This window comes from Lycorma delicatula, chromosome 3, assembly GCF_047948215.1.
Source record: "Lycorma delicatula isolate Av1 chromosome 3, ASM4794821v1, whole genome shotgun sequence".
Taxonomy (NCBI): Eukaryota; Metazoa; Arthropoda; class Insecta; order Hemiptera; family Fulgoridae; genus Lycorma; species Lycorma delicatula.
Window position 1 is genome coordinate 113342021 of NC_134457.1, and position 12922 is coordinate 113354942.

A 12922-nucleotide genomic window follows, 5' to 3' on the forward strand; every position below is an offset into this window, starting at 1 on the left:
CAGATTTTTTTTAAAAGCATCAACTTCTATTAGACACTAAAGGATTAGCTATCGCGTTGGAGTGGAGGACACCCAACGTTCTTAAGTTTGTTGGTCTACATAAATAGTTTATTAAACGTAACTTTAGCTGTAGAGTCTAAAAACTTTTTCATATTATTTTACACGCTTTAATTTTGAGAATGATATTACCTGAGAAGTTTTAGATGTTGTATCTGATGAAAGGATACATACAGTTTACCTTCTTACAGAAGACTCAGATTTCTTCTATAGATTATGCTATTTATTCTTATTACAGATTATGACAAAAACTGGAAAGGTGGTTATCGTTGACCCTGTAAAAGTGTGTGATCATGTTTTAGGTGTGCAACACGTAAAATCAATTAAAAATTATAATAAAACTAGCCGGACCGTCTAACCAGAACCTGTACCCTCGGGGCTCAGGTCAGCCCAGGCGAATCCCGAAACCAATTCAGAGGTTCCTCGGAGCCTCCGAGAGCCAAGGGTCCTATCCATTGCCGCAGAACTCTACCTACTCCCAGTATGCCAGGGGGAACGATGCCCTGGACACCCACAGAGCTTGCTTTGATCGCCATTCCCATCTACCCAGAGGGCTCCACCCCTGGGTCCCCGCACTATACGTTATCATCATGGTTGTGAGAATAATACTGAAAAATAATAATTATAGTATTCAGGTTTTACAGAAACCTGAAAAATAAACTGTATTACAAAAGACTGAATAACAGTAATATGGTAACAGAAGTACACACATTTTTGATGACGAAAAATTCATAACTTAATTCTTTGCCATGATAGCAGAAACTTAATAATGAAGTAAAAGAATTAATGTACTTTTTCCTTAATGAATATCTTCAATTCACAACTTTCCCCTCCTTGGGGGCAAGAAAAATGAATATTTTTAATATCTTAACCTTCAAGGGAGTTAGGGCCTCGGTCGATGGCTTAAAACCTTCCCTGGATAATACGAATGTATCCTAAAAATTTGAAAGTAATCGTTCGGTTGGTTCTCGCGTGATGCGATAACAAACAAACAGACAAACTTTATATATATATATTTATTTATTTATTTATATATACATTTCCCAATATCCGTGATCTGCTAGATCGAGAATGTACCTTATGCATACAAAAGTTAGCCTTCAATCTACTAACAAATACCACGTTTGAATTTTGAAAATCGGACGATTGTTTGCAAGGATATTATAAGAGCACCCCATTGCACCTCCCAAAACAGCGCCCCAGGGTCACCCCAATTGTTACCAATGGTGATGATCGGTCTAGCCTTCTATGAGGTACTCGCATGCCTCACCACTCTAGCCTCAACGCAGTCTCCACGTAAAGACCATTATTGATAAACAGAATTTTTAAAAAGTTTTTTTTAATACTATTTTATTTAACGTAAATTTAATTCTGTTATTTTTATAATATTATTCATTCGATTAATTCGAATCATAATATTCAATTCATTAAAGTTTGTGCTTCAACCGGCATATCTCTACTATATATGTACTTTTTTATTTTTTCGAAATTTTTTGAGATAAGATATATCTAAAAACCTCAGTTATGCCAAGAAACAGGTAAAAATTTGATTACGATGATCGAGTAGTTTTTCGTTTATCCCAAACAAACAAAAACCCTCTTCCTTTTATATAATAGTATAGAAAATGTATTCAAATTATTATTTTTGTGAATAGCCCATACATGTAATAAACATAATATTCATACTCCAACATAAATTATATTAATACAATAAAATGCACTCTTCATAACTTCAGTTAACCGAAATATTGCTTATCCGAAATGACGAGCAAATAATTAACTGTATATTAAAAACTACACTACATCTTATAAATTGTTAGAATAGGTTGTGCGTGTACAAAATAATCAATAGAAGTAAGTTTATACACGACATAATTTATCATACAGGCTACTAAATTTACAAAAAATAAAATTTAGCAAAAAAATACCGAAGAGAATTTTTATTTCTTGAAAATTATATTTTTTTAAAACATTGTGAATTTAAGTAAATTCTTAAAAAAATATCTACATCGATATTTTTTACGCAAAAGTTATTAAACAAATTATATATACTTCATCAGCAGATTAGAAAGAAATTAATTAATAAAAACAGCACTACAATAATATAGAATATTAAAATAAGATCATTTAAACTATAATCCAAATTTTATAAGATTTATGATTTTTTAAGTGTTGTTTGTTTATGTTAATTCAATTTTAGTGGTTTGTGACATTTGCACGACCATATTGATATATTAATGGGAAAAAAATTCATCCAACAAAATCTAAAGAGTTATTAATTTTAAATTAAAAATTATGCATTTTTAAAATGTTTAAATAAATAAATATTTTATTCTAATCGCTAACAGTAATATATTAATAAAATCACGTCAGGGATTGGTAGATTACTCCGTGAATAAAAAAATAAATGCCTCAGCATTTCCCTGGATGAATCAAGGGAAAGAGTGGTAAAACCTTGAATCGAGCAGCATCTAAAATACAAAATTAATAATAAAATAAAAAACAGAAATAGTTAAATTCCATATTAATAATTTAAAGTGTAGGTGTATGAAATATTATTAAATACATGTCATTTATGTACTTAAATGACATGAAATAGTGATAATTAGAGGTTAAATCATAACGATAAGATGTTAAATGGAGATGAAAAGAATTAAGAATTTTTTTTATCTTTTATTAATATTTAGTAAAATCTCATCGATACAATTACTCGTTTATGTAAAAGAGAACCTTTTAATTTTACTTTGAAAAAAATGGTGAGAAAATTTCTTAGGTGGTACTACAGTACTTATTGAAAAAGGTAATGAAAGAATAATAAAGCCCTTTCTCGTAAGATAATGTTTGAAATAAACGAAAACAGTGTTATCTGGTTTGAAAGAGGTGGATGGATATATTTTTATTTTTTTTAATAAAAGATTATCCTAATAAAGGTTTCGTATTAGAAAAAAAAAAATTAAATAAAACCCAAAGACAAAAGGATTCAAGTGAGTTTAAAAGACCTTTTATAATTAAATTAAAAATAAAATTTATGACTATAATAATTGTATCTGCTCGTACATTTTTTTAATTTTTACGAAATTTAAAAAAATGAAATTTTAACTAAATACGAAGTACAGTATGTGTATTCAAGAATTTATGATTTTTTTTTTAATTTTAACGGATATCTCTACTTTTGAATTTTTGTTAACTTATATAATTAAAAACAACTGAAGCTTTTGATGTCCGCTCATAATGAGACAAAACGTACGTTATTCAGTGTTCCCAGATTCCCAGAAAAAAACTACATCTGAACACAAAATCTGTTCAGATGTACTTTTTTTTAACTTTACAACCAGAATTCGTAAAAAACTTTTACCATGCTAGATAACGAATTACTGAACATATCAGACAACCGCACAGATGAATTAACCAGATTTTAATAATTTTATTGAGTATTACTTTAATCACAACAGTTTAACATTTGATAATAAAGACTTACCATATGATGAATGGATGAATTAATAAAAAAAATAGTTCTACTTTAATCTTAATTTTTAAAATCTTAGATGTTTTAAATTAACAAAGTTAAATTTAAATTAAAAGATTTTGTGTAAAAAATCGAATTAAAACCATATACTTTGCTAAGATTACCAGTTTGATGTTATGTGTACTATTTTCCGAATGTTGGTAGAGTCATGCAGAAATTCTATTAGACTGAAAAAAATTTTCTTACGTACAACAATAATCGTAGAAATAAGAATTGTATTTAATAATTATTATTATTCTAACACTCATACATTATTAATTAAGATATTACGAATATTTATTTATTTTTAACAGGAAACTTATATTTATTTTACAAGAATGAAAAATATATTGAAGGAATAAATTCTTTTTAAAACCTTGATTTTTTAATAAAAACATAACATAAATTAAAACTATTGTTTGAACTTGGTGATTTGAATCGTCTTTAAATTTTAAATGGCCTAAAACCACGCGATGAAATGAATAGAAAACGTTATCCTATTGGCTAAGATCCGCTTAAACATTGTTTTATTGTCGTAGGTAACCGCAAGGACACGCATCAACATCTTCAAAACGAAGAAAACTATCTGTTTCTAATAAACAACGTAATGAATAATTAGTTTCCCGGTAGGGAAAGGAAGTATGCGTGTCAAGAAAGGCCGGATTGACTTACGTGAACCAGTTGTCTAGCTGTTGGGAGTATAACATTGGCCTCATTGTTGCAAGCTAGGGATATAAATATAGTCCGGGGTACACCGAGTCTACAGTACAGTTCCATTAAGTTCTTACTACAATGAAGTGTTCACCGGCAGTATTAGTCAGCATCGTTTTAGCAGTCGCTCTCCAAGTAGTAGCCGACGATAAATTTTATACAAGTAAATATGATAATATTAACTTAGATGAAATTCTCGACAGCAAAAGGCTCGTAAGTAACTACGTTCAGTGCCTTTTAGGAAACAAAGCGTGCTCGCCAGAAGGTTCAGAACTTAAAAGTATGTATTTTATTTAAATTTGTGCCTTAGTATATATTTTTGCAGCATATATTTTAAATAATTAAATTTATATTATTATTAAAATTTTTAAATGTCCATCGAATCAACTAACTGCCTTTACTTTTTACTAAAAGTAATTTATTTTATTTCTGTTTTTATTTACTAAATGTGTAAGAGATTTATTATTTAAGTTTCATAAGCAAGATTAAATAACTTTTATAGAAAAAAAAATTTTAAGAAAAACATAAAAATGATATAGCTGATACAGATTTATTTAATCTAAAATATATTTTTTTTCACTCATAAATAAGAATTCCCTTTTAAAAAAGGGTTTTAAATACTACTATGATTTAAAACTAAATATAATATTTACCCAGTGTATTTATATATGTTATAATTTGTATCAGAATGAAAACTAATGAAAGAATTATTATTATTATAGATTAATAAAATCTAAAAATAACATGAAATGATGAAAAACAAAAACTTTTTAAATAATTATTTTCTTAAAATTTCAAATATAAACTTTTTAAATATAAAATTTAAAAGAATCATAATTGTTATAGCAAATAAAGTTGTAAAAAAAATGTTCATATATCTCTTCTATGAACTGCATATATATGTTTTAAATAAATAGTTAAATAAATTTTCAATATTTTTAACTGCTTTTGAAAATTAAAGTTTTATATTGTTTACAAGTTAAACTTACTTGCAATAGAAATTACTAAAACTGTTGATTAGTGATGTCAGTTTCATACTATTATTTTTACAGAACTTCAGTTTGTGGCTTGTAATGTTACATTTTGGAGTTAATTTATCATATAATAATAATTAATAATGAATATATTATTAATTACAAATCTAATTGCAACATTTAACTTATAATCAATACGCTGAAGATGTTTGAAAATAAAAATATAAAAAGCCCTTCTACAGTATTTACTAAGTTGTATTACAGCAAAATTATATTTATTATAATTTAATTTTAAAAGTAAATGACTTTTTTTAATAAATTTCTATAAAAAAAATATCAATTGTAACAAATAATTTCAATAAAAGTCATTTAAAAATAAATAAAAGACAGAAAAAGTTTAGTCAGGAATAGTAAATTTTGTTTAATATATGAGGTGAAGTTGGTGGTTTCATTATAATTTGCCTACAAAATATTAACTGAGAAAAAGCTTTTTATGAATGGGTTATGCTCACAAATTCATAATATATGTCTTTTATAAAGAAAAGCATAAAAATCTACAGGATTAAATGATACTGTTTATCTTAATTTACAATTTAATCAAAAAACAATTTATAACCATTTCTAATCATTTAAATTTAAAAATATATACTAAAGTTAGATGCAGTGCATTAATATAAATGTACTGTATCTGATAAATAAGCATAAAATCGAACTAAAGTTTTTTTTTTATGACAGAGAACAAAGCAGAAAAAATTATTTTTTTAAATTACAACTGAAAATATTTTGTTAGAATATTAACACAAACTTATAAGTTAAAGTAAAAAGTAAATTGTTATGCGAGATAGAAAAATTTAATATTTCATCAGATTTTGTAAATAAAATATAAAAACTCTTTAAAAACAAAAATCAGAAAAACTATTATCAACACAGGCAGTACAGGTTTTGTCACTATAGGACTCAAAGTTTTATGTATACATATGTACAAAAGTGATATCGTTTATAAAGATATGCATGCATCTGCATATCTTTATAAATAGCCACAAGTTTCATTAATATATAATTAAATATTAATTTTTATGTAAATATTAATAAACTGTTATTAGTATTCAGTAAATGTATAAAAATTTTTCTAACAATCATTAATATCATAATCATAAACTTTTAATTATAAATTAATATAATTATTATTAGTTGTTTTTATCTTATGAAGACAACTAATAATAATGTCTATTTATTAGACATTGAAATAATTTGCAATAAATAATTAATTACCAAATGATTTTTTCTAGTCATTCATTTATATATATCTTAATATTTTTATAATCTTGCAACCATTCTTCTATTAAGTATAAAAATTTGGAAAATTATAATTAATAAATACTTTTTAAATTAATCTTAAAAACGTAAGCCAACAATTTTTTTAATATTTATTCTTTATTTTAATTTTGTAATTTTTTTTACTTACAATTAAAAGAAATATTGGCTTATACATTAAGAAAAATTGACTATAAAGATTTCACTCATTTGAAAATCACACTCAAAATCTTTTTATAATTATACCACAATCCAACCAAGTCAAACACATTTAATAAACCTAAACCAGAATAAAAAAACAAAATTAATAACCCTAAGATCAAATTTATATAAGGATTTGAATGAAATTAATAAATTTATATTAATATTTTATAGAAAACAATGTGTGTTTTATAATTGAAAAAAAAATAGTTCAACAAATTTCAACTAAAAATATTTTGCAAGTAAACTAATAAAATGACAAAATTACTATGATAATTTTACTTTTCTTTCAGACAAATAACTAAAATTTACTTTAAAGAGTAGCAGTCTGCAATAAGAAAGAATAAGACGTAGCATTTTGGTCTTTATTTGAAAGGTTCTTGGTTCAAAACATAATCAAGCTTGTTATTTTTCATGCAACAAATAGAGTACTACATAATATATTCTGACCAAGTATAAGCCCTAAATATTTTTGGTGAATTATAACCTACTAAAAGAAATAATTACAAAATTGTTAAATGTAGATTTAAGTTAATGTACCAGAAGCTGAAAATGAGGTTTTAACACAATCAGAAACAATTTAGTATGCATAGTTTCACATCAGCCACTCCCTATGATGAACAGGATGAAGTTTTCACTACTAGAAGTATCAACCATGCGTTAAAGGAATTAGAATTTTCATATGTCTTACACTGTTTTCAGGTAGCTAAAAAATACAATGGAAAATTACTTTACATTTCACTTTCCTTAATAGACCTGGCATGACATATACTTTTTTAATTTTATTAATTGTTATACCATTTTCAGGATGAGTTGTATACACTTCTATTGGATACAAATAATTGGTTAAGGGTTTAAAAAAATCAAGGGTCCTAATATAAATCAAATTTTTATTAGGGTAAAATATTTTATTTTTTGTGAAATCAACAGGCTACATCACCCCACTATCTGAACGGCTAGCTAATCAGTATATTATTGCCAGTAATAATATGTAACCTAACCAGAATTATAATCAATTATTACCACTTCATTCTTATTCAATAATTAATTAAATAATGAATAAAAATAATGTATTAAGTAAAATACAGCACATTTTGACGAGTCAGAAAACATATTAATAAAAAATCCCTTTCGGTACACCAGAAGGTGGAGATAGATTTCACTGGTGCTAAGTAGGGGATAAAAAAGATTTCAACCTTAAATTTAAGATAAACTTCAAATTTATTCAATACGACAATGGTTGCATGTGAAAAAAGTTTCATATGTTTAGCATATGACAGCCCCCATCTTACACTTTCAGAAAAATTTTGGTCATCCTTTGCCATAAGGGTTGGTCAATCAAAAATTGTTTCAGAAAAAAGTTTTTAGGTAATGTTTAGAGAACTAATGGCCACTTTAAACTGATTTGATATTGTGCCTATTAAGGAAGTATGATTTTTTTTTGTCTTCAAAACTCCATTTTTTCACCCTCTGGGCCAATGGTTGGTAATATCAAAAAACTTTACTTAGATAACTTTTAGGCCCTTATCCAAAGAACAGTAGGAACAACTTTAAATGAATTCGATATTTTACTTAATAAGAAAGTTATAGCAACATTTTTTTTTTTAAAAGCCTCCCCATTGTCCGATTTGGTCCATTAACAAACCCGACTGTGATTTTGGGCCATTATATTTTATGTATCAATTTGAAAGTGATTGGCACAAAACTACAGCAGTTATCGTATCCACAAGGAAGTGAAATATATTTGTAGTTATATACTTGTATATATATAAATGTAAATATTAATGTCTGTATTATTGTGAGAAAATTATTACTTAATTTGATACTAATTTTCAATACTGCAATTAACAATAAATAAAAACAATTAATATTTCATCGAATTGAACGTAAAGTGGAGGACATGAAAACAGACAGAAAATTACGACATAAATTTTATATATTAAATGTATATACAAACTTTTTAACTGATGGTGGTTTTGGGGTCTGGGGAATGTGAAACACAAAGGTATGTCAAAATTTCCAAAAGTCGAATCATGGTACCCATTACAGTAGGTACCTTTCTTATGAAATCTACCTAATAATAATTCTAAAATAGTAAATAAATATTTCCTCACATTTCTAATAATTAATTAGCAGTAAACAAAACGTAAGCAATAAATTTTGTATTATTGCATGAAAATTGTTACTTATTTATGATAAATGAATATTGCTATTTCTACATAATCATCAAGTGATTTATGCAATTTATTATTATATGACTATAGATTGTAATTTATTTCATTACAGCAAATAAATACACTTTATTTAGTTAGTAATTATATTCTCCTTTCATTTAAATAAAACATAAAATATAAACAAAAGAATGTAAGTATTTATTCAATACAACACATTGTTTTACCACAAAAAAAAGTAAATTAATTTGTTTATACTATCTGTTCCAGTCTTTTTTGTGAGTGGTGCATATGTAAAACACCCGAGGTACAAGTGGTACTGGTCAGAGTTGTTTCCTCTTAAGTAATGATGTTCAGCACCCAACCAATTCCTGGGTGAACAGAATAAAGGTGTCACTTATAGGACTTAATGACACCTGAGTTTTAGAGGGCTTGGGATTCTGATAAGTAAAGAAGTCAATGGGAAATCATTTTACTCCTCATTTCCCTTAGTACACCTGGCATGGGATGCTTGTTATAATTTTATTTTTTTAAATGACTTGTACTCACGTCAGTCAGGTTACCCAATATTAATTATAACAATTAAGGAACTAAAAATTAATTTTTATAAAAAATTATTAATAAAATTGAAAATGAATTAGAGTCAATTAAATAATCTTCAATATAATAGATTAAATAGAAGGATAGAGGGTAAAATAAAAATCTTTATATTTATAAATAAATCTTTATTTTACATTTAAATGGAAAATAGAAAATTTGGAAACAGAGGGGATAAAAAACAATAACTTAAAAGAAAAGTTTGTAAGTTCTGCATAAAAAACTCTTTATGATGAATTAATATTTTATATAATTATTAGAAAATAATTTTTTAATTCTGTTTTATTTTTTTACATTTATACCTCATATTAAAATTTATCATAATTTTGTAAATTCTTTTTTAATATAAATCATCAATTAAAAAGAAAAAAACTGATATATCATGTATTTCTTTATAAAATAAATCCAAAAATTGTTATTCTTTGAATCTGTTAAAATCCAAATAGACAAACAATTTATACTTATTTTTTCTATTTTTAATATAGGCTGTCAGTTAATAGAATGTGAAATTAATTTTCTTTAGCTGCCAAGATTGTTATATTGAAAATATTAAAAGTCAAAGATAACCTTCATTTTTGGCAGAAAAAATTGGTATTTGTTAAATAAGGTTTTAACAAATACCCAGATATATTATGAAGTTATCATGAGCACAGAATTCATATTACACACAAACCAACATTCAGACTTCGAAAAGTGTTTAAATACTTTCCTCACTAATAGAGATTTAAAATTTTATGAGGAAATTAAAAAGATACTATTCTTAATTAACTTTAGATAAGTCCTGCTACCTGCAACAGCAAGTTAAATCAATAATTAAACATTAAAAATATCATTAGATTTTATGTCATATGAATAACTACACATAACTTTCATTCTGTTTCAGAAATCCTGCCAGACGCACTAAAAACTCAGTGTGCTAAATGTACTGAAAATCAGAAACAAGGAGCATTGAAAGTTGTACAGAGATTGCAGAAGGACTACCCTGATGAATGGAAACTTCTTCTTGACAAATGGGACCCTAAGAGGGAATACTTCACCAAGTTTGAAGAATACATGAAAAGTCAAAAACAATAATAATTTATTTAAATAATTAATTATTAATCACAATCATTTGTCAACCACAAAAAAAAATATTCATTGCACGTAACAACATCTGTAAAATAGTCTCACCTGCAAATAAACTATCATAACTCGCATAATAATAGTTTTTTTCTTTACTCATGACCTTGTATAACTTTCTTAATAATATTATTTATAGTATTTATATGTATTATTTTACATAAATGTAATACAAACATACCTGTGTATGTCCTGTGTGTATCTACATTCACACACACGCGCACTCAAATTAAAAAAATAAAGTTTATAAACTTTTTTACTTCTAACCATTTATACATATTATCTGCAGGCTTTATCCAACTAGTTTCAGTAACTGATTTATAGATAATTCATATGACTGAGAACTCAGATATACTATCACATACATAACAAGTACACACATGGAATTAGGTTGTTACAGTTCATGTATGTAAATAAACACATACTGCAATTCAGAAATATTCATTTTGAAATATATATATATTTATATATATACTGTATATAGTTAAAAATAAAAGGCGAAATTCTAAGATATATATATATATATATAAACCAAACTATTATTTGTAATTATCAATTTATTATTACTTATAATTAAGTTGATAGTTGGTTAAAACATTTTTGACATAATTGTTTATGAAACCCAGTTTACACAATAACAAAATTTAAACCTTTTATTATCACTGTTTCAAAGTTAAATAAGATGTAACTTACCCAGTAACTTGGTTTCATTTTTATAATAAGAAAAATTTTGATGTATAAAATTTTCCTCATCAGTCTAAAATTATATTATTATTTATTTAAAATTATTCTTTTGTTTGTCTCATTGAGACAAATAAAATTTTGCGTGCTGAAATATTTTCAAATGAAATCAGCAATATATTTCTGCAGCATCTACATCCACGCCTCATTATTTTCATTCTAAATTGTTTGTATGTAAATAATTAATAATTTTATTTATTACATGCATAAAATTGATTTCAAATTAAACTGAAATTAGTAGATACACAAAATAAAAATTGTAACTACAAAATAAAAACTTATTCATACATAAATAAAAATTTTAACAAATTGTAAATACATTTATATTGCAATTTCTTGTATGAATAAAATAATAATTAAATATAAATAAAAACATTGTTGAAATTTTTTTGAAGGTGCAGTATTAAATATATGTAAAGACATGCACCTGAACAACACACATTTAAATAAACTTAATAATTTTACGATGACAAGGATCTGCTGTGAATCTAGACAGACACACGACTATTTTCACCAATCTCTTACTGCTTCACAATCTGAGAATTGATTAACTAAACAAAATCATTTGCCTGATAGATGGTATTACTTTGTTGAATGAATTAAAGATTGAGAATGTTCAGAGCAGAAAATATGAGAGAATTTTTATATAATCATTAACTTTTTCAGTATGGTTATTAAATGACTGTACTTTGAAAGGATTCCTGCAATTACACCAAAGTTAATAAAATTTATAAAGGTTTCATAAGAAGCAAAGGGTTTAATTTCAAATACATTCTTATCCAAAATTTTCATACACAATTTGAATTAGTTAAAAGTGAATAGAAGGCAAAAGAGGATTAATTAAATATGAGGGAAATCTATTACCTATCTACTGCATCCATTTGATGCGTTTAATTTGATATAAATATATAACATGATGAATTTGAACAGGAACTGAATTGTCTCTCCTTTATTAAAAAATAATGTTTTAGCAGAACTGGCTGTAAATCAAATTCTGACAGTTTGCATAAAATCCATTTTGCCCAGTTTTGAAATTGAACCAGTACAAATTGCAAGAAGTACAAAATTCAATATTGAGATATTCCACATATTATCAAAGTACAAAGCATAACATTTCTAATCAGTGATGTTTTGAAAAATATCAAACAGTCTGATTAAACTGTTTTCAAAAATAAAAATTGTTGTTTCGCTTCAGCACAAATTTTTTTATCCATTCAGTAGTAATACTGCATGGCAAACACCAAACAGAGCTCTCATCTCACTCTAACAAACATTAATGAAAACAGATAAAATGAATAAATAACCTGAGATATATAATAACCTGAGTTCTCAGAATAACCTGAGAACAGGTTATCCACCCACCAAGCTATGTTTTATCAATATTAAACTCATTGTAAGCTAATTGCTAAGATCGAACAGTTTCAAAAATCAAATAAATTTTATTCATGAAAATACTGTAATATTAAAATGCAGAATAAAAGAGTCATAAAACAGATAAATCTTGTAATAAAATGATATATGGTAATCTCTGG

At 25.7% G+C, this 12922-nt stretch overlaps 1 protein-coding gene across 1 annotated transcript; it reads left to right on the top strand.

Moving 5' to 3' along the window:
* The first annotated feature begins 4237 nt into the window (after positions 1-4237).
* LOC142321902 (ejaculatory bulb-specific protein 3-like) lies at positions 4238-10732 on the top strand. The gene is made up of 2 exons (XM_075360408.1): positions 4238-4553; positions 10414-10732. Exons 1-2 carry the CDS (start codon positions 4355-4357, stop codon positions 10602-10604), a joined length of 390 nt encoding a protein of 129 aa, XP_075216523.1. The 5' UTR covers positions 4238-4354; the 3' UTR covers positions 10605-10732.
* Positions 10733-12922: the final 2190 nt, after the last annotated feature.